Source organism: Triticum aestivum, chromosome 6A (assembly GCF_018294505.1).
Source record: "Triticum aestivum cultivar Chinese Spring chromosome 6A, IWGSC CS RefSeq v2.1, whole genome shotgun sequence".
In the NCBI taxonomy this organism is placed as follows: Eukaryota; Viridiplantae; Streptophyta; class Magnoliopsida; order Poales; family Poaceae; genus Triticum; species Triticum aestivum.
In genome coordinates this window covers 566269168-566291757 of record NC_057809.1, presented here as the reverse complement: position 1 = coordinate 566291757, position 22590 = coordinate 566269168, and the positions used below count along the sequence as shown (strand labels likewise).

At 44.2% G+C, this 22590-nt stretch overlaps 2 protein-coding genes across 3 annotated transcripts; both read right to left on the bottom strand.

Moving 5' to 3' along the window:
* Positions 1-2129: 2129 nt before the first annotated feature.
* LOC123131061 (serine/threonine-protein phosphatase 7 long form homolog) lies at positions 2130-5178 on the bottom strand. Its single transcript, XM_044550827.1, has 5 exons — positions 4832-5178; positions 4258-4344; positions 3319-4177; positions 2702-3233; positions 2130-2616 (listed from the first exon to the last, which is right to left on the bottom strand). Exons 2-5 carry the CDS (start codon positions 4333-4335, stop codon positions 2601-2603), a joined length of 1485 nt encoding a protein of 494 aa, XP_044406762.1. The 5' UTR covers positions 4336-4344; positions 4832-5178; the 3' UTR covers positions 2130-2600.
* A 1149-nt stretch (positions 5179-6327) lies between these two features.
* LOC123128571 (7-deoxyloganetin glucosyltransferase) lies at positions 6328-8275 on the bottom strand. Of its 2 annotated transcripts, none has more exons than XM_044548608.1 (2): positions 7640-8275; positions 6328-7479 (listed from the first exon to the last, which is right to left on the bottom strand). In XM_044548608.1, exons 1-2 carry the CDS (start codon positions 8163-8165, stop codon positions 6545-6547), a joined length of 1461 nt encoding a protein of 486 aa, XP_044404543.1. In that variant the 5' UTR covers positions 8166-8275; the 3' UTR covers positions 6328-6544. The 2 variants fall into 2 exon arrangements, with proteins under 2 accessions (XP_044404543.1, XP_044404544.1); XM_044548609.1 differs by having other exon boundaries at positions 7646-8275.
* Positions 8276-22590: the final 14315 nt, after the last annotated feature.

Here is a 22590-nt window from a genome sequence, read left to right as displayed (position 1 = left end):
GTGTATTGATGACAGCTGCATGTGGAGGCTGTATGCAACACCAACGAAAATTGGTTCATATTGGCAAATAAGGAAGTGTCCTTATTCTCACACTTGTCGTGCACCGGCTAATAGAACTGACCATTCTCAGTTATCGGCCTCTATAGTGGCAGATGTGATCCGTGAAGCACTGAAGGATGGCCTGGAGTTGAGTATAAAAATTGTGCGGGCATTGGTGAGACAACGTTACAAAAATGTGAAACCATCATATAATAAGTTGTGGCGTGGAAGGGTGAAGGCTATAGCACAACTGTTTGGTAGCTGGGAAGGATCATACAATCTTCTCATCCCATTCCTCGAGGCTATTAGAGTTAAAAATCCAGGTACAAATTATGTTCTTCTATCGAAACCCGTGGCACAAGAAGGGCATAGAGAATTTTAATGTGTTGCTTGGGCATTTGGACCTTGCATTGCAGCAGTTCCCCACCTTCGACCAGTAATAAGTGTGGATGCATCATTTCTATCAGGAAGATACAAGGGCAGATTGATAATGGCTTGCGGATATGATGCTAACAACAAGTTAATACCTCTTGCATTTGCCATCGTGGAGAAAGAGGACGCAACTAACTGGGGTTGGTTCATGATGGCTGCGAAGGGAGGTAATTGGTGTTGGAAAATTCATGTGTGTGATTTCAGATCGCCACAAAGCAATCAAATGGGTGTTTAAGCAGCCGCACCTTGGTTGGAATGAAAGTGCTGGTGAGTGTGTGCATCGTTTTTGCTCTCAGCATGTCGCAGATAATTTGTACAAAGCTTTTCGTGATGATGATGTTTTGAAAATATTTAAGTGGGCAGTAAAGAAAAAGAAACCTCGTAGATTTGAGGAGGGCATGTCATCTATTGAACATACTTGTCCCGATGCAATGACATATCTTAGAAAGGTCGGTAAGTACTTGCAGGAAGATAAAAATGAGGAAGATAAGCCTGAGAAGGTATTTCAATGCAAGGATGGGGGTTACCGTTGGGGGATCATGACAAGCAATGGGTCCGAGTCCTTAAACAATGTGTTCAGGCTTTCTCGAAGGCTACTAGTGGCAGCAATTGTGGAGGAGACATTTTCAAAGTGCGTGGAGTGGTTTGTAGAAAGAAGGCGAAGTGCTCATAACTTGGTTGACGAAGGCAAGCAATGGTCCGAACGGGTGGATAAACTATTGGTGAAAAGGAGCGACAAGGCAGGACATATGCATGTTATTTCGTATGGTGATGAAGTTGGAATATTTGAGGTCAAGGTTGACAATGAGAGGGTTCCATTACGCAACGGGGATCATGTTCTTTTTATTCATAAGGACTTCAAGTACAAGGTCACTCTTCAACCAAATACTACTCCATCTTGTGACTGCCTAAAGCGAAACCTAACCGGTGTGCCATGTGCCCATTTGCTTGCTGTTTGCAAGTATAGGAATCTAAATGAAAATCAAATAGTTCATCCATATTACTCTTCTGAAGTACTTGCAAACACATGGGCTGGACAATTTTATCCTTATGGGAACCAAAATGAGTGGCCAACATATAGTGGCCCGATTATTGTTCCTGATGAGAATTTGATAAATCTTGGGCGGCGTCAACACAAAAGAATTCCGATGTACATGGATGAAATGCAAGGAAGGTGAATGGGACACCAAGCCCAGCGTTCGACAACAGACAATAATCTAGCAGGTATCTAAACTAGTTTTGCGGTACTGGTGTATATGTGAACTTATTTTCATGTAATTTTACTTTTTTGCATTCACTGTAGGTACATCGTCTAGCCAGAGACAGACCATTCCACCGAGTCAAGCGAAGAGCATATCTTCCAAAGGAAAGAGGCCGAGTCAACCAAATAGCACATCATCCAATGGAAAGAGGACATGTCAGGGGAAGAGCACATCATCCAGCGAGAAGAGGTGGAGTAACTAGAAAGGCATATAATACAATCAAGGATGGACATGATTGATGATTTGCATTTGTGGTACCACATTTTCCTTTATATGTAAACAAAATTATACTCGAGATGAACTTATCAAATAAGGAGTAACAAATATTTTTTTGGGGAACTATTACAATCCATATCTGCCATAGCAGAAACAAAATTCCTGAACTGTTTTTTTTGGGCCAAATACAAAAAGATTTGGTCAGCTACACCTCCAGGTCGCTCTAGAGATGGCCATTCTAACCAACTAGTCGCTACGAACTCCTTTATGCAAGCCTACTAGCTCTACCAAGCTCATTCGAGTTGGTTTATTGGGTAACTTGACCTACATCTTGTGTTGTCGGTTCCCCATCTCTCATCGCTTCACCAGCCTTAAGGTATGTTGTAAAACCTTTGCCGGAGTATATCCATTCATTGAACACATCGGAGTTGCTCTCTTTTGGGGGGCTTGGTGGGTTAGCAATATCAGAAACCTCTTCATCAGATGGAATATCTTCAATATTCAGTGGTAACCTAGCCTCAGTAAGCATGCTTTGCAGCCTAGGCTCCAGGTTCAAATCCAACAAATTTCCTACACAGGACCTCAGTATAGTTTTTCCTATCTTCTTCCATCCACTAGTAATAACACATTTAATACCCCATGGGGCATTCTTTATCTCGCGTAACCCCTGCAAGTGACAAAACAAATATTGCATGACACATTTATTACTATATGTTGTAAATAATACAATGAAAAATGTAACACACACTTACAATTCGAGCCAGTGGCGGTCACTAGGCATGTAGCCAGTCCATTCGATGCTATCTCGAGGATATGGGATAGGTTTATCTAGGCCGCCCAAGCATTGAGAATCGAAGAATACTGTGTACATACCATTTTGTTGGAACCAATCTCTGTAATCAGGTAAACTAGCTTCATCGAAGGGAACATCGTCTGGCCACACTCTTGCACCAACACGGTTGTATTCTTGAACATAATTGGCGTGGACTTCCTCCCAATTATGCAATTTTCCTGCAGAATGTTTAATTTTTCGAAGTTTTTGAACCTCTGCCTCGCCACGTGGAAGAGAAGGGGGAATGGGTTGTCTTAATCCAAATTGTCGCATCACCCTATATGGATAGTGGAACTCCACAATCCAAAATTGCATGAGTGGTACTCTAGCAAACCACCAATTAGAATCTTGATGAACTTCAAAAGGCATCTGCTCCAGAAGATCATCATATGGTTGCCAACCAACTGCACCTTCTCGAATCAAGTCAATCTGATTTCGATAATATTCAGTACCTATATATTTCATTTGCAAGTTGATAAAATTGTTTGTCATAAAACAAATTATGCCAACACAAATTTGGTGAGGAGAATGCAATACCAGCATTATGAGGGACATCAAATGCATGTGCAGCACACCACTTTGCTCCAAAAACAGGGTTATAATCCAAGTGTACTTCTTGTTCTTCTTCCTCTTCATCAAGTTCCTCTCCTTCTTTGGGCTTCTCAAAAATAACTTTAGGGCGACCAAGTGGCAAACGGGACCAAGACCATAACTGTAGCAGCAATAAAGGACCTGAAATTTCTAGTCTCTCCTTCTCAGCACCTATGCTCAATTGTCTATACAATAGAGCAAGAGCAGCTGCTCCCCAATTATACTCTGTTGGTTGTCCTAAATCCTGCATAAATTGGAGATACATAGCTGGCACTCCATCTCCAGATGTATCAGTAAAGACTATGGAGCCAAGAATTTCTAGAACAAGTGCTCGAGCATGCCAATTAATCTCCCTGTCCATTGGATTATCTGGCAACACATGGAAGCGTTCCCGCAGTTTACCCAGATTTAGAGAGTATTGTGAATTCCTCACAACAGCATTATCATCACCTTTTCGCCTTTTCTTTTGTTTCATGTGTTGTTCATCCACAGGAATCCCAAGCAACCTCTCAACTATTTCTGACCACTGTGCATAAGCTTTTCCAACAAGTGGTTTACCATGGATAGGCAACCCCCACAAACAACTGACATCTTGCAACGTAATGGTCATTTCTCCTACAGGTAAGTGAAAACTGTTTGTCTCGGGCCGCCAACGCTCCACCAATGCCGATATCAAATATTTGTCGACATTGATTTTCCTCATCTTAGCAATCTGATAAAAACCAAGGTTCTCTAAAGCTGATGTACATAGGGGGTCAAATGGGATGCCAACACGATGACACCGTACATTCAAGCAAATGTTAGGCTGCATCAATACACACAACAATTAGTCTTTAGTTAATCGCTAAGTCTAACAGATGACATGCGAATTTAAAGGATACTCACATTTTCCCAAGTTTTGGATATTTTGTGTTGGCTGTGAGGCATCCATAGCAAATCACTGAAACATCCATTTGTATCCATTTCAAGACCCTGTTGCGGCATAAAAGCAATGAGTAAGATGTTGACGTGAAAGATCAAAGCAATCAATTGAATTTATTCTTCACAATACTACACTGATAAATAAAACTCAAACAATCCAATGTTTTCAGCTATGCCTACACAGTCAGTGTAATAAGTAAAGCTACAAGAAAATAGCATAGGAATCAATTATGCCTAGCTGCTCAAGTACTATGTTATTTCGTAACAGTTCCGAAATTTATAATATTTTGGTTCGATGCACAATACCTTTTATGAAAGACAAGGAACTAATTTATATTATTTCATAAATGTTACTTCATATGAATCTATTAGACATAATAAGAGACAAGTAGTAAATCCTTAGTCAGAAGTAATTTGAAAGCATCTGCTCCTTGTACAGTTTAATTTGAAAGCATCGACACTGTAATCACTAATTAGGGGCTAGTAGAATGCGTGGCCGGAGTACTGTTGTTTAATTGGGGAATAGCACAATGCGTACCTTCTATGACTGACAAATTACAGTGTAGCACCCTGGGAAGATCCAACAATGATAGGGAAGGCGTACAGAGAAGCAATGGAGATAAGGGAGAGGGGCGAACACCTCCGGCCAACTTGCTGATGCCGCCACAGCGTCCTCCTCCTCCCCCCCCCCCCTTTGGCCAAGAGGAGGTCGGGGCCAGCCGTGAGGATGTGGGCGTCGGGGATGAACCGGAGGGAGGGGCGATCGTGAGGAGGCGGGGGACGAGGCGGAGGCCGAGCCGGTCGTGAGGAGGTGGGGGACGAGGCGGAGGCGGAGGCGGAGGCGGTCCGAGCAAGGTGAGCGGCGGGGATTTGCCGGAGGCTAGGGCCAGCCGTGGTAGGAGAGGAGATGAAGGTGGGCGACAGGCACAAGATGGATGCAGGCTGGACCCAACCAGATGGCGAATGGATGCTACTCCCTCTTTCCATCTATATAGGGCCTAATGCGTTTTTCGAGGCTAACTTTGACTATTGATAAAAAATATACTACATGACATGCATAATGTGAAAATTATATCATTGAAAGCTCCTTTCACATACGAATTTGATGATGTGCTTTGTGTAAGTTGCATGTCATATATTATTGCTCTAACATTTGGTCAAAGTTAGCCTAGAAAAACGCATTAGGCCCTATATAGATGGAAGGAGGGAGTATCCAAAATAGCGTCCAGGGGTGGACGTCATTAGCATGTGCGTCCATATAGGGCTGTTGTTGACCGCGTCCTTACTATATTTAAAATTTCCATTTACACTTTATTACTTTCCTAATTACTGGATTATTAATTATTATTAATAAAAATTTCGGGCTGACGGAACATATGTGCATGTCCTACCGTCTTCATGCCGTCACATTAAACAGAACCTGTCACCATATGCTACTGTGGATGCTGCATATCCTTCCCTGTTTTGCACACCCACACTTAATACATGTGCCCACGTGTGATTGTTCCATTGGTGCAGCTAATAGGAGCAAGCGAGCTCGTGTGCTCTATTGCCACTCTCCTTTGCAGCCAGCCTATTCTATGGGTGAAGAAGGTTTTAGGTAATGTGGCAATGATTTATAGCCAGCAGCTGACTGTGCTATTAATCTTGCTCTAAGAGCATCTTCAACAGGAGCACAAAAACTGCCATGTGCGTTAAAATTCGAGTTTTTTGGACACCGAACAGCTCCAGCAGAAGCTGTGAAATAGTGCACACACAAAAAAGGATCGGGCACGCGCTAAAAAGCGCTATCAAAAGCTGCAAATTTGGACGCCGGATTGCCCGCACTTCACAATTTACATTGCGTGTTTTTTTGACGCGCGTTTTTGGAAATCTACTAAACCAATGTTGGGTCCGACGCGCTAAAAGTGCTACAGTGAGGCGCTAAAACTATTTTAATGGGCGGAACTTTTATGGGTGTGTTGGAGATGCTCTAACCATGCTCTTATATACCGACGGAAAGAAACAAGTAAAGCCACACGATCCAATCCAACGAATCAGGTCATATATAGCAGCGAGTAGCCATGCGCCATTTGTTTCTTCGGTCCTACACTCCTACTAGTACAATTGGACTAAGTGGCCTGTTCTCTATCGTTCTACACAACTACGCTGATCACTCGGGGCCCATCACTCTCGAAAGAAACGAACCTTCTTGACAAACAAATAAGATACATTGTTCTATATAGTTACAATGGATGTCGATGATCTAGAGCTAGTTCTTGGGCAGGAGCACGTCGCGGACCAGCCCGTCGAAGTTGCGGTGAGACGAGCCGCCAGGCATGGCCGCCTTGACCGCGCTGTCCTTCCACTGCGCCGCTCTCTTCCTCATCCCCTTCCCCTTCTCCCCTTCCATGATCTCCGTGATAAGTCCCGCGACGGCATCGCGCCGGACGTTGCTATCGATCTCCATGCCGACGCCCCACTCGTTGCACTGGTACCTGCAGTTGGTCTGCTGGTCGGCGAAGAAAGGCCAGCTGATCACTGGCACGCCGCCGCACAAGCTCTCCAGGGCCGAGTTCCAGCCGCTGTGCGTTAGGAAGGCGCCCACGGCGGGGTGGTCCAGCACCTCCGGCTGCGGGCACCAGGACGCCATGAGCCCGCGCCCCGCCGTCTCGGCCAGGAACTCCTCGGGGAGCACGGCGGCGTCGCCTCTCACCAGGTCTCGGCGGACGATCCACATGAACTGCTTCCCGCTCTGCGCCAGCCCCCACGCGAACTCCACCATCTGCGCGCTGGTCATGACGGTGATGCTGCCGAAGTTGACGTACACGACGGAGCCGGGCTCCCTGCCTTCCAGCCACTGCAGGCACTCCTCCTGCTCCTTCCACAGGCTGAGGTTGATGGCGGAGCGCGGCGTGGGCGGCTCCTCGCGCGCCAGCAGCGGGAGAGGGCCGAGCGTATACACCTTGGGCAGGCCGAGCGCCTCCATGGCCTCCACCGACTCGCCCTCCAGGTCGGCGAAGCTGTTGAGGATGACGGCAGACGCGCCGGCCGTGCGCTCCGTCTCCCTTAGGACGTAGTGCACTATGTACTCGTCCGGGTCAGTGGTGCGTATGAAGGACGGGAAGTCCCTGAGCCTCATGCTCCTCAGGCCAGGCACGTCTTCCACCGGCATGTCAAGGTATCCGTTCGTCAGCTGCTCGGCATCTGCACGCGCGTAAAGACAAACATTCAGATAAGAGATTCGATCAGCAGCTGTGCGCTGATAATGGCAGAGTGTGTACGTGGTGGGGACGCAACGTGCGCCGCATCGAGTGACGGGCGCACTGAGTGGGGGACAAACTAAAAGATGTACCTACGTACGTACATGTACCTTTGAGTGGGACGATGCCCCGGCCGATGAGGAGGCGGTAGTGGCGGTACCCGAGGTAGCTGATGGCGCTGGCGGTCCAGAGCTGGACGTAGGTGAGGCCGAGCTCGTTGGCAGCCTCCATGGAGAAGCCCATGACGACGTCGGAGACGACGCAGGTGACCAGCGGGTGGCCCGCGGCGGGGTCGTTGAGCCGGGCGAGAAGGCTGCGGAAGGGCCCGAGGCAGGTCTCCGTGGTGGACTTGCAGAGCGCCGGGATGTCCTGCGTGACGTCGTCGTCGTCGGACGGCGGCAGGCCGTCGGGGATGGTGGCGAAGCGGAAGCCCGGGAGGCCGGCCACGGCGGCGAGGCCGCGGGAGCGGACGAGACGCGCGTGGTTGTACTCGGTGTTGACGAAGGTGACGTGGAAGCCCCGGGCGTGGAGCAGCTTGGCGACGTTGAGCATCGGGGTGATGTGCCCCTGCGCCGGGTACGGCAGGCACACCGCGTGCGGCTTCCCGGCGGCGGGCCCCATCGAACCCATCTTCTCCGAGACGATCAAGATCGGTCGACGGCCGGCGGTTGCTTCGTTTCGTAGCTGCTTGGTTGGCCGGGGATCGGTGTGATGGATTGGCTGCTTCGGCACGGGCGGCTGTATTTATAGGCAGGCACGGGTTGCTCAGATAGCGGGACGCATGACAGTGAGAATCAATCCATGCATTTGGTTATGCATAACGCAAGTGATGACGTTTGACGTATTAGTAGTATCGTGTTGGTTGGACGAGTAAACTGTTTGTTTATTGCAGCATGGCTGCTTCGAGGATGGAGATTGGAGACTCCATGGTCATATGGTCCTACTCCTGCCTCAACGGAAAGCAGCCGCGTGTGATCATGTACGGGTCATCCTGAGGTCGGTACGCGTGCAACGGCGCCGCATGGACAACAGCGGCAAGCTGAAGGGGCCGAATCCGAAAGGTCACTCACATGCGTTGTGAACACCGAATTAGGTCACATGGTGCTATACGTGCGCTGAGCTAGATATAGGGACGCCTGGACGCGCTCAGACATGCCTGCCACATAGGATTGACCGTGAGAGCCCGCACCAATTCTATAGAACACCTCCCCTCTCCTTGCCCGGCCATCCATGTTTCTCTTCTCCTTTATTCCTCGTCCGCACAGCCGCCACTATAGTTCCCCACCATCGTTCATCCGCTAGCACCCCCAGCCCAAAAATACGCCACAACGCCACCGGAGGCCCCAGCCCACCCACCGCGCCGACCCAACCGCAACCAATCAAGGTCGTCGTCCTAGTACATCCTACTCCCTCGGATATACACCTCGCGCACTATGGTTCGATGAAATGTCCGAACCGATTTTTTATTCTTTCTGTTATATCTAGGTCACAGATGGATTCGTTGTAGAATGATGACTATGAAAACGCCAACCTTGACAAAGTCATATTCAACGAGTTCATCGATTTATCGGATTCGAACGACGAAGATGCTGAAATGATCATGATGATGATGATGATGATGAGTATCCAAGAGAAGCCGGAGAAGGTATAGGAGCACTTCCTGAACTTCAAGGGTTTCATAAAGGACCGAAGAGTTATTCCCCGGATAGGATTTTCGGTGCATGGCTTTTATACACAGACTACTTCACGGCGGACCCAACATACTATGAAGGTTTCTTTTGATGTCGCTTTGCAATGAGCAGAAATTTGTTCTTGCGTGTAGTGACTGTCGTGAAGAAGGCGGGTGACAGCTTCAAGCTGAGGAAGGATTGTTGCAGACAACTTTCTTTCTCTCTTTTGCAGAAATGCACAACTGCTCTCATGATGCTTGCTTACGGTAAGGCCGCAGATGCAATTTATATTGAAACCCAGATGGGGGAGACCACAGTTCTGAACATGACAGTGCAATTTGCACGCATTGTGGTGAAGGTGTTCGGACCAGAGTATTTGAGATAGCCAACTATGGAGAACACAAAAAGCTATTGGCAATTAGAGCATCAAGAGGATTTTCGGGTATGTTGGGTCCAGTTGATTGCATGCACTGGCAATGAAATGAGTGCCCAAAAGGTTTGCATGGGCGATACCAAGGCCATGTCAAAGAGGTCACCTTCATACTTGAAGCAGTGGCATCGAAGGATTTGTGAATTTGGTATGCTTTCTTTGGCATGCCAAGTCCATGCAATGACATCAATGTGCTCCAACGATCTCCCTTGTTCAATAGGCTTTGTGATGGGGGATCTTCACCGTGCAACTATATCGTCAACATACACAATTACAACATGGGGTACTACCTTGTTGTTGGTATGTATCCTCAATGGCGGTGTTTGAATACCATATGCGATCCCCATGGAAAAAATCAAAGTCACTTTGCAACACTCCAAGAGGCGGTTAGGAAGGATGTGGAGAGGGCATTTGGAGTGCTTCAAGCTCGTTGGGGTATTATTCGTGGAGCTGCAATGATGTGAGAAGCGGAGACACTTTGGCAATTCATGACATGTTGTGTCACCTTACACAATATGATTGTCGGGGATGAGGGTAAAGGGGCAACCGACACATGATTTTGAGAAGCCCGATGTTCAGGTCCGCCACCCAAAACAATAGGCCGAGCATATTGTCAAACAATAGGCCGGTGTTCTGAAGATGCATCAACAATTTTAAGATCAGCAGATGCATATGCAACTTCTCAATAATTTTGTGGAGCATATGTGAATCCATGCTGGAAATCAGTAAACTTTGCTTTAATTTTTATAATTATGACTATAAACCATTTTTACGTTTGAACAATGTTTGGATTATGTACTCTTACGTGCGAATAATTGTATTTGTGTGCACTAATTATTTTGTCATGATGATCGATGTGCATCTATTTGCATTTATTTGATGTTTCGAAAGTAGAAATTATGGTTGCAAATTGAGTTATTTAAGGGCCGCCTGGTCATTGTCTGTTGGTGAGTCCTGGAACGTCGCAGACGTTTATAGCCCTGCATTAGACAACTCCGGTTGTAGATGCCCTTACTACACGTATGCACGTACGGCTTATTTTAGTTCCGCTACAGGCGTTGAGCGGTGGTCTGGTTGGTCTGCGACAAGATCATTTTCGTCCTGGTAGCGAAACCTAGCCGCCGTCACCAGGAGAGTTGCTCCTTCCCGCACCGTCTTTTGTCGACTCTCCTCCACCGGCAACCTTTTGGTCGTCGGTGGTGAGGGGGGTCGCCGGATCCCGTGCGTGTGGATCATTTTAGCTTTAGGATTTAGGGCCGAAGAAACTTAGGATTTTGGATCGTTCGACATCTTGGCTTCGACGACAGTGACGGCGATGTTGAATAAAGAAGCTTCGGATTCTTCTCCGGCGAGGCGATCGTCTCTATGGTCGGTGAAGGATCTGGGAACCAGTCTGTTCAAGCGGAGATTTCGTGGCGGCGGCGGCACCCTTGTGGTGGACATGTGTCCTCAGGCTTCACCATTGCGACGATGTCTGCCCCAACGTTGATGCGGAGCTTGGGAGGTAGTCGAAGAGCAGATGCAGATTGTGGTCTGCATCAATGATATCTGAAAGACGGAATGTGTGCTGGGCTCGTGGTTCGTGGATGGCAAGTATGGTTTTCTCCTCCGACGCCTTAGTCATGTGGGATGCCAGATCTGGAGTTCAACGGCGTGTCCGGGGTGTTGGGCTGGTCTGATTCGTTCAACGGTAATGGTTTTGCCTTTGGCAAGCCAACTTGAAGGTCCACAAAGCTGCATATCAGTGATGGAGTAGCGTCGAGATCGGGTGAGAAGGTGATCCGTCATTTTTTTTCATTGGTGGCTGTTGTGGTTGTGCTGGAGGCAGATAACGAGTGTTGGTGTCAAGCTTAGAGACGTTTTACTATCTTTTCAGGTTTCTTGTGTTGGTCTTTATGTACTTATATTTTAATCTTTATGATTGAATGAGACACATATTATCATGAAAAAGATAATTAGCTCCGCTAGCTAGCTGGTGGGTGATGAGTCGTTGCGTGCTTGGAGTAGCATGGTCGATGGTTAGCAAATCTGTACACCTCGTTGACCCGTAATCCCGGCACGCAGTCGCCATCAAGCGTGGCCTGTCCTGGGCTATGGGAACGAAAGAAAGAAGGCAATAACTCTCTGAATGCATTTCGTTTTCCTTTTGGGTGAGCTCGTGCATGTTGGTTTGCAACAGACAAGAATTGGTCTAGAACGACGGCCGCTGCTTGCAGGGTGCGACCGTTCAGGTCAAGACGAGCAAATTATTGCGTTTGACATCGTCGTCGCATAACTGGAACGAAGTACTGGTCACGTAAAAAGACGGAGTACTGGATGCATGGATATACACCCAAAAAGTATAGAAAAAGACTAGCAAAAAAACACGTGCGTTGCAACGGGAAAGAAAATAACACACGTTCTTAACCCAATAACCATGACTCAAGACCTTAATAGGCCCGCGTCTTTTAGTTTCACATGGCATCACATTTGTATTTCCTCTATACTCACACACTCGCTCGAAAAAAAAGCCCGTGCATTGCAACGAGAAAAAAAATAACACACACTCTTAACCCAATAACCATGACTCAAGACATTAATAGGCCCACGTCTCTTAGTTTCACATGGCATCACATTTATGTTGCCGACAGTGACCTCTGTGCTCACACAATGAAAACACGTTTGAATGTGGTTAGTCTTAATGTCTCTCTCTTTTGCGCGCGCACACGTGCGCACACTCGCTTAAAATAAGATAAAAAGTATGTTGTTTTTTTCCCGCAAGGTTTTTCATAGTTGTGTATGCATGGTTCTCGATGTTTTTTTCTCTCACTCTGGTTTTAATAGATGTTTATTTGCAATTTGAATCACCGACGGTACAAAAAAAACAGACCGTACACTATATATTAAGTTTGCACCAAAAATTATATTTTAGCAATATTTGACAGCTAAAAATAACTTCATATTTAGATTCTACATATTTTTCTAATCAAGTTTCATATATAACATGTTAAAATTTAAGTTACGGTTTAAAAGATATGAATAATCTTATTTTAATAAACTGTAGATTAATTAACCGAAACGTCAAGGGGTTTTCTGTTAAAACTAAAAAAATGTTTCGGCTGACTTAAATATGAACGGCGGGTTGATTGTCTAAAATATCAGGGGGTTTTCTGAGAAAATGAGAAAGACGGTTCGGTTATAACTTAAACGTGTACTGCGGGTTGATTTACAGAAAAATGAGGGGTTTATTTGTAAAATGGCGTGACGGACGACCAGAAACAATACATGCTTTATTAGTATGTATATGTATATGTATATGTATATGTATATATATATATATATATATATATATATATAGGTAAGATAAGATAAGAAATACTGCTTTCGTCCCATCATATAAGAGTATTTTGACACCACACTATATGAATGCATTTGCATGAGATACAGATGTGGCCTACCAGGAGGCATGCATTGACGTCCCGTAGTGTTGGGCAGGCCTATTGGACGCGCCCGTACGTGTGTCACTGTAGCTCATTGATCTTCCTGCGTGTGGGCAAGGCCTTCTATCCCGCAGCGTTTGAGCTGACATGGCTGAAACTTGAGGTCTCGTCGTGTCGGGCACGTCTATCTAGTAGACCATTTACACACTGCTTACTAGCTAGGCTCCTACTGGTACCAACTTCTGTTTGCAACGCAATGGCATCTGCGGCGAGAGCTTCTAGCATTTTCTGCAGCCTTGGCTTGGTAGCCCATACTATCACTTACACTTACATGTACGTACTCGTCGTCGCGCTGTAAAGGATGCTGTCCAGATCGAGCTAGTGCACTCCAAGCTTGAGAGTGGATTTTGTACCATGCACGGGACCTCTGATGCATGCATTCACCACCTCATTTATTGTTTGGTGGGACCAATGACATCATCTATGTTGTTTTCTCTACTCATTAAGTTTCATTCAAATAAATAGATGTCTAATGTATGTTGAAGTGAAAGTTTGATTTACATTCTGTTTGCATAATTGTTTTTTTCGACAAGATTTTTAAAACAAGACTAATATTGAGTATATTTTTTGGAAATTAGTTTTTAGACAACTAAATAACCATACATCAAACTTGTTTCGTACAATTGTTTTAATTCCATGCAATTTTTTTAATAATGTTGCATTCTATTTCGCAAAGAAAAAAATCTAACTATTACACTATGGCTCGCCGTGTTCCGTTGTGTATCATAATGTTACATTGTCTGCCAATGTGTATCAAATTGATTCTTCTTAATTTTACAGTCTTTCATCATGTTTCAGAACATGGATTTTCAAACTTGTTAAAATATATTCAAATCTGGTCTCGTTTTAAAGTTCTCGTTGTCATAAACACAAATATGCAAACAGGTCATAGATTAAACTTTTGATTCAAAAGATAAAGTAGATTTTAACTTGGAAATAGGATTAAAAAGTATGGGATGGTGAAGCCTAGCCGGGATAGTGTGCTTTCATGTGTCAGAGAAAGATGTAGCAAGTATCAGCAGCATTAAACCACCAATGCATGGCATCGGATCTTCAAGAAAAATCAACGGCTCTCCCATGCACGGTACCTCCCGTGCATGGGAGAATTGCTTTTCTCCTCCAAGGTTCAGTGTACTCACTCGCAAAAAAAAGGTTCAATGTACTCCGTCCGTCTCTCGGTTATCTGCACCTCCGGTCCATATGAGAAATCAAGGCGCAGCGCTGTCATGCATGGACTTATCGTCCTCAAGTTGCCTATATATATCGTCCAACTTGCGAGAGCAGTGACAATTAGCCGTCTGTTTCACCATCATTATATGTAGATAGACTGTGACTCGTGCGGATCACCTTGTACCCAGACTGCGAGACGTGCGGATAATCGGTGGATCTCTGCATGCCTCTCCGTATGCACATGTAGCTGCTGTAGGAGCATCGACCTTTCACGCGCCGAGACAAAAATCAAGGCACGTAGTCAAACGAACATCGATGTCAAGAAACATGTAGTACGAAATACTATTGGTGAACCCTGCAGATTGCCCTGGCTGGCTTGGACGGTACCGGCGACCGACTGCACGCCGACGATAAGCACGGCCGCCGGCCAGCATGGCGTGTGTAGCCGTAGCCAGCGCTTGCCGCCGACAAGTTATCACGGACTGCATCTAGGTCGCCTTCACGAACGCGACGGCGCCACCCCAGTTTTTGCCTGTGTACGTGCTCTGCAATATCCGCTGTCTCGACCTCTCCTTGTGCACGCACAGGGAGGTGCGGTGCCCGTGTAGTGCACAGCTGGCTCGGTACATGTCTGATGTATCTATCGTTCCATTTGCCTCTACGAACCAACGCAGCTTATTTTCAGCTACCACTGGCTAATCCATGCGCGATATCTTCTTTCTCTGATTTGCAACGTCGAGCATGTGAAGCTAGGGAGTGGAGGAAGGGCCGGCGTGCATACAATTTCGTTGGGTTGACTGAAAGCTGATTTGAAGTCAAATCACAGGCGGCGCCCCAGAAGATGGGATTGGGCATTGGGGCTTGCTAGCTCCATCGTTGACCATTCCATCCACACCGGCCGTCTCCTGCTTGTGTGAAGTCAAAGACAGAGCGCCCGTGCCGCAATGCATTGATGCTTATATAGGCTAATGCTTCTCGATGAGGTGCTAAGCACATTAAAAAAAATAGCAATTAAAGCCCTCAATGCATAGGTGCTTAGTTTGTTGGTGCTAAGCGACCTTCATTTAATGATTTTGCATCTAAAGTTCTTCATTCATTGATGGAATTTTTTCATTTAAGTCTTTTGCCTAGGTTCTTGCGCTTAGCATTATTTTTTTCTGGGGTCACCACACTCATCTCTCTTTTTTTAATTACCTTGCCACATTAGACTTTTTGCCTACATGGCAGCCTTAGCACCTGTATAAGGTGGAGCATTGGGAGAGGTCTGAGGCCACTTGCAATTCATAGGTGCTTAGGTAAGGTGTTAAGCATATTAAAAAGTTTAGTAACTAACGTCCTCAATGCATAGATGCTTCACTTGTTGGTGCTAAGCTCCCCTCATTTAATGCTTTAGCAACTAAAAACTATTTCATGCATTGGCCGGTTTCCTTCATTTAATTGCTTTTGTCTAGGTTCATGTGTTTGGCATTGGTTCTTCCTGGGGTCATCAAACCTACCTCTCTCCTCTTTATTATCTTACCACATCAGGTTTTTTGCCTCATGGCAGCCTTAGCACATGTACAAGATGGAGCATTGGGGAGGGACTGAGGCTTTTGACACCATATTTTGACACGGAAGAAAACATTATTAAGGTGGCCTTAAATGAATAAGTGTTATGCATGAATAAGTCGTGCTGTCAACATAAACATATTTGAAGTTTGGGCCATAGCCATTCGATTTCATCTTGAAGGCTGATTTTGTGTTCGAAGTACTGATTTTCCATCCAGAACACTGTTCGGCCAATTACACCTTCAAGACGGCCTCATATGAGAAAATGTTCTACTTGAATTGTCTTTATCTTGTCAAATCAATTGATTTTGATATTAAAATCATCCCAATCCAAGTTCGCATGCAAAATTTAGAGGCAACACTCTGCGGACCGGTCTTGAGTGAAAAAGTGACGCGAGGGACTAGACATCCACCTAGGTGATGTCTGATGGGTCGTGTCAGTTATTCGGCCTTTGACAGTTGAATGAAACTTGCCGGCGAAAAGATTGTTGGCTGAGTAAAAAGCTTGCCGGTGAAAAGCTTGTCGGCCAAGTAAAAAGCTTGTCGGCGTGAAAACCTTGTCGACCAAGTGAAAAGCTTGCTGGCGTGAAAGCTTGTCGGCGTAAAAAAACTTGTCGGGAAAAGCCTTGCCGGCATGGAAAGCCTTACCGGCTAACTAAAAAGCTTGCTGGCATGAAAGCAGGAATTTCCTAACGGACGCTCGCTGCGTCAAGTTGTCGTTGCTTCGCATATAGGCGAGTGACCTGGCGACCGAGATGGGCCGACCCAAATTTTTCAACATACCCACACGCTACAGTATCTGGTTTTGGGAACCTTCTAGAAGGTTCCTGAACCGGTTTTTACTGCTTCTTTCTTTTTGGGTTTTTAGGTTTCTTTTTTTACTTATTCGTTACTTATTTCAATTTTCCTATTTCTTTTCTAATTACTTTTTCTTCTAGATTTTTTTGTTTCTATTTTTTCAGATTTCAAAATGTGTTGAAAAATTCAAAAAAGTGCAGAAGTTCAAAAAACTTCCTTGATATTAATGTTTTGCACAAATTCAAAATAATCTTGTTTCTAAAAATTGTTCGCATATTTGAAAAAGTATCCCCCTTTTAAAAACAGTTCTTTTTAAAAAATCCCAAATTAAAAAATATTCGCAAATTTCAAATAACACCACTTCCTAAAAAAAATACATAGTCTCAAAATATGTTCACATATGCAAAAAAGGTCCCTTTTATAAAATGTCCATGTTTTCAAAAAATGATACGTTTTTTCAAATTTTCTTCACTAATTCAAAAAATCCATTTTTTTGCAGATTGAAAATTTTGTTCACATCTTAAAATTAAAATATGTTTTTGACTAAACCAAAATTAAAATATGTTCCCGTTCTCAAAATTTGTTCACAAATTCAAGTTTTTTTTCCTTTTTTTGAAAGGTGTTCACAAATTTAAAAATTGTTTGCATTTTTTCAAAACTTGTTCGTGATTGTCAAAAACTGTTCTGCATTAAAAAGATGTTCTTGTTTTTTCAATATTTACTCACAAATTCAAAAAATGTTCATGTTTTTAATTATTTCACAATTCAAAAAATTGTTAAAATTTTTATAGAAAATTGTACTTGTTTATCAAAATTGATTCTAATTCTAAAAAATGTTCCTGTTTTTAAATATTTGTCCACAACTTCAAAATTGTTCCTGTTTTAAAACTTTGGTTACGGATTCAAAAAATTGCTAAATTGTTTTTTAAAAATCGTGTGTGCTCTTTAAAAAGATGTCGGACTTTTTAAAAAATTGATTCAGAATTTACAGGAAAAGATTGAGAAAAGGAAAAGTAATCCGATCTGCTTGATGTGAATAGTTCTAAAGTATTCGCATGGCCATTTGATCACCAATGTGAAACAAGGGTAGTGGCTAGCTACCTCTGTCTACAGGCCGCGGTCGCGAGCTTGAATCATTGGTGAACTGCCATTTTTGTTCATTTTTTACACCGTTTGCTGCATGCGTGGGCCGGCCCAGTCAAGGGAGAACCTGTGCGAAGCCTCAACATTCTACCGCAGAATGCGGCACATAGAAAGTCCCGTGAAAGCTTGCCGGTGTGAAAGCCTTGCCGGCAAAAAGCTTGCCGGCCAACTGGGAACTGTTAAAACCAATCCGATCAGAAGTTAAAGATGGGCTGAAAAGATTATCTAGATGGCCTGAGATGAAAAAGTGTTCTACACGGATGTTGTGCGCATCGTCAAAACAGTCAACTTTGCTTTCTGGAGTCATCATCATCTAAATTAGTATACGGCCAGCAAGGTTGCTACAAAACTCGGACACACACGAAAACTGTATGACCGAGTCCGACTCGAAGTTAAAGGTGGGCCCGTAGTGTATTTAAGATGGCCTCTAATCCATAAACGTTGAACAGGAAAGTTGTTAGCCTCGTCAAAATTGTTAAATTTTCTTTTGGACCCATCTTCATCCGAGGCCGTTTGCGGCCTATGAGACTCAAAAACCGAACTGATATCTCAGACTTACCTATATCGGAGTTCGGGTAATTTTGGAAAGATTTGAACGGGATTTGGAATCATTTTCTTGTACGAGAAGTCCAGCCGCCTCATAAATGGATGACAGGTGACAGCCGATTGAACAACACAATCGAACAAATCAATATACCACTTTTTCATCTATGTTTTATCTATCCATCGTTTTCTCTCTCGTTTTTCGTTGTTCTTCGTTTTTGAGAGCTGGGAATTCTGACGCTCTAGGGGCAAGCGAATCGACCTAGGGCAGCCCATAGCCGCTACACTCCCTAACGGGATCCCTCCCGGGCGTGTGGGGTTTTGGGTCTTCAAAAGCGTCTGCCGGCTGGCTTGCGTATCGCACTGCCGGACGGAACTCCTTTGACGTGAGCTGTAGTGCATCATCCCCGGCGTCAAGGGTACACATGACGTATTCGTGTGTCAACACACTTTTTGGCGACTCCGTTGGGGGCAAAATATCAAGAATCGTCATCAACCATGTCTATTCTTCCCAAGCCATCAGAAGTTGATGCCGATAACATCATTAAGCCTAGTCTTGATGAACTATCGGAGGAACATCGCCAAGCCTATGAAACGCACAAGAAGCAATGTGAAGAGGTTTTTGAGGCGCTCAAGGAGAAGCATGAGGAGGAGGATTTGGAGGCATTTCTTGCAAGTTTCAAGAAGGACCGTCAAGGCAACATCACCCCGATTGGAAACATCATTTTTTTCTCCTCTCGTTGACTAAAAAGATGAAATGAGTCTGAGTAAAGTTTTTTCTCCAGAGCAAGTGGTTGTGATTGAAAGTCTTGTTAGTAAGGGTAATGTGATGACATACAATTCTTTCGTAGCAAGTGCTAATGCTCAGAAAAATTTGCCTCCGTCATCTAGTGTTACTGTTTGTATATGATGACCCACAAGTTTAGGGGATCTATCGTAGTTCTTTCGATAAGTAAGAGTGTTGAACCCAACGAGGAGCAGAAGGAAATGATAAGCAGTTTTCAGTAAGGTATTCTCTGCAAGCACTGAAATTATCTGTAACAAATAGTTTTGTGATAAGTTAATTTGTAACAGGTAACAAGTAATAGAAGTAAATAAGGTGCATCAAGATGGCCCAATCCTTTTTGTAGCAAAGGACAAGCCTGGACAAACTCTTATATAAAGGAAAACGCTCCCGAGGACACATGGGAATTATCGTCAAGCTAGTTTTCATCACGTTCATATGATTCGCGTTCGGTACTTTGATAATTTGATATGTGGGTGGACCGGTGCTTGTGTACTGTCCTTCCTTGGACAAGCATCCCACTTATGATTAACCCCTCTTGCAAGCATCCACAACTACAAAAGAAGTATTAAGGTAAACCTAACCATAGTATGAAACATATGGATCCAAATCAGCCCCTTACGAAGCAACTCATAAACTAGGGTTTAAGCTTCTGTCACTCTAGCAAACCCTCATCTACTTATTACTCCCCAATGCCTTCCACTAGGCCCAAACAATGGTGAAGTGTCATGTAGTCGACGTTCACATGACACCACTAGAGGAAAGACAACATACATGTCATCAAAATATCGAACGAATACCAAATTCACATGACTACTTATAGCAATACTTCTCCCATGTCCTCAGGAACAAACGTAACTACTCACCAATCATATTCATGTTCATAATTAGAGGGATATTAATATGCATAAAGGATCTAAACATATGATCTTCCACCGAACAAACCAACTAGCATCAACTACAAGGAGTAATCAACACTACTAGCAACCCACAGGTACCAATATGAGGTTTTGAGACAAAAATTGGATGCAAGAGATGAACTAGGGTTTGAGATGAGATGGTGCTGGTGAAGATGTTGATGGAGATTGACCCCCTCCCGATGAGAGGATCGATGGTGATGATTTCCCCCTCCCGGAGGAAAGTTTCCCCGGCAGAACAGCCCCGCCGGAGCTCTAGATTGGTTCCGCCAAGGCTCCGCCTCGTGGTGGCGGAGTTTCATCTTGTAAGCTTGCTTCTGATTTTTTTTTTCAGGACAAAAGACTCCATATAGCCAAAGATGGGCATCAGAGGGCTGCCAGGGGGTCCACGAGGTAGGGGCGCGCCCAGGGGGTAGGGCACGCCCCCCACCCTCGTGGATGGTGGGTGGCCCCCCTCTGGTACTTCTTTCACCCAATATTTTTTATATATTCTAAAACATGCTCCTGTGAAATTTCAGGACTTTTGGAGTTGTGCAGAATAGGTCTCTAATATTTGCTCCTTTTCCAGCCCAGAATTCCAGCTGCCGGCATTCCCCCTCTTCATGTAAACCTTGTAAAATAAGAGAGAATAGGCATAAGTATTGTGACATAATGTGTAATAACAACCCATAATGCAATAAATATCAATATAAAAGTATGATGCAAAATGGACGTATCAGTATATTTGGAAACCCTAGTCCAACTTCACCTATTTCATCGGCACCTCCTATGCAACAAGAATATAAAATGTCGTTGAACTTTTACCCTAGTCAAACCAATCAGCGTGTGACTGCACCTACATATCCTAATCCTATTGTCAGTGTGCCCAATTCGGCGCCAATGCCGAAACACTTTGTCACACCACCCATAGGAACAAGCATATCTGGTTTTCCACCGACTTATGGTTTGGTGCCCATCCCATAGGTTGCACCACTAGCTAGTACTCAGGTTGCTCCTATGTCATTTCCATAAGCATCTTCATCTACCTCAGATCCAATTTTAGCTAATTAAGGGAGGATTTGCGTAATATGTTTCTAGAAACTTTCAGAAACGAGCCGAAAGTAAAGAGTCGTGTGTACCAAAAGCCTTATCCTGAGCAGTTTGATGAAGTTTTGTACCCTCAAGGTTATAAGGTTCCTGATTTTGTTAAAGTTAGTGGATAGGGCACAAAAACAACATGGGAGCATGTTAGTCAGTATCTAGCGCAGTTGGGTGAAGCGGGTTCCATAGAAGAATTGAAAGTGCGTTTTTTTCCATTATCTTTAACTGGCACCACATTTTTATGGTTTGCTGCTTTAACTCATTGTTCATTTCTCTTATGGTCGTAGTTAGAGCAAAAGTTTCATGATCACTTTTATAGCGGTGATAATGAGCTTAAGTTGTCACATCTTACATCGGTTAGGAAAAAACATGATGAATCGGTCACCGATTATGTTAAGAGATTTAGAGATATAAAAATGATGTTATAGCTTAGTGATAACTAAAAGAGACATGGCGGATCTTGTTCTTAATGGTTTGAAAACACACATTAAAGAGAAGCTAGAAAGTTATGAGTTTTAACTATTAACGAATTCTTACAAAAAGCCTTGGCTCAAGAGAGTCGAAACAAAGAGGTTTATAGGTCTACAACCGGTCGTCCCAGAATGCATATGGTTGAGTATGGTGATGACAATTCGGACGATGAGGTTGATCTCTATACTAATGAATTACTTTGGTCCTCTAAGGCCAAACCTTATACATGTAATGCTCTTAAGCCGATTCGCACGAATCGTGATGTGGAGATGAAGTTTACTTTTGATATATCTAAGTGTGATAAAATATTTGATGCTCTTTTGGAAGATAAGATGACTAGAATATCACACACTATACCACTGTTTGAGGAGCTGAAACGGCGTGCTTATTGCAAGTACCATCATTCATTTTCTCATGCTACTAATGATTGCAATGTCTTTCGATGACAGATACAATCGGCCATTAATGACGGATGATTGGTTTTTTCTTAGAGGCAAGTTGATAAACAACCCTTCTCGTCAAACACCATGGAATTGGAAGGGAATAAAATGTTAATTCGGCCTAACATAGCCAAATCTATTAATACAAATAATGTTGTTATTGGTGAACATAGGAAAGGCAAGGAGGCCAACAAAGTCTTGGGAAGACAGGTTGTGCTTGATAAGCAACCCGATGGCAAGGTGGTATTGAAGATCACAACCAAAAATCCTGCACTCGGGGGGCAACCACAAATACAAGGGGATACTCATGCTAAATTTATCAAGCCAAGAATTCAGAAGTTGGCAAGTGGGAAAAGAATCAAGCTAAGCGCAAGAGAATCAAGCCAACTTTTGATATGTTGCTATCCAAATATGCCAATGAAGTGTTCGGTTCTAGCTCTAATCGGCCATCACGTTTGAAGCGTTCAAGATCACCTCTAAAGTAAGAATTTCGATGCTATGCAAGTCCATATGGGTCTTGGGCACCGTCACCGTAGATGTTGCCACCCCATATGCGTCATATTACATGGGAGACTTCAATGG

What these genes read in the sequence shown, in the direction of transcription:
- LOC123128571 (XM_044548608.1), bottom strand. Translation starts at nt 8,165, where the DNA reads ATGGGTTCGATGGGGCCCGCCGCCGGGAAGCCGCACGCGGTGTGCCTG. An exon ending in CGTCCCACTCAAAGGTACAT is followed by an intron (nt 7,480 to 7,639) that starts GTACGTACGTAG and finishes ACGCGCGTGCAG; the next exon opens with ATGCCGAGCAGCTGACGAAC.
- LOC123131061 (XM_044550827.1), bottom strand. Translation starts at nt 4,335, where the DNA reads ATGGATACAAATGGATGTTTCAGTGATTTGCTATGGATGCCTCACAGC. An exon ending in TATCCAAAACTTGGGAAAAT is followed by an intron (nt 4,178 to 4,257) that starts GTGAGTATCCTT and finishes GTATTGATGCAG; the next exon opens with CCTAACATTTGCTTGAATGT. An exon ending in TGATGTCCCTCATAATGCTG is followed by an intron (nt 3,234 to 3,318) that starts GTATTGCATTCT and finishes TGAAATATATAG; the next exon opens with GTACTGAATATTATCGAAAT.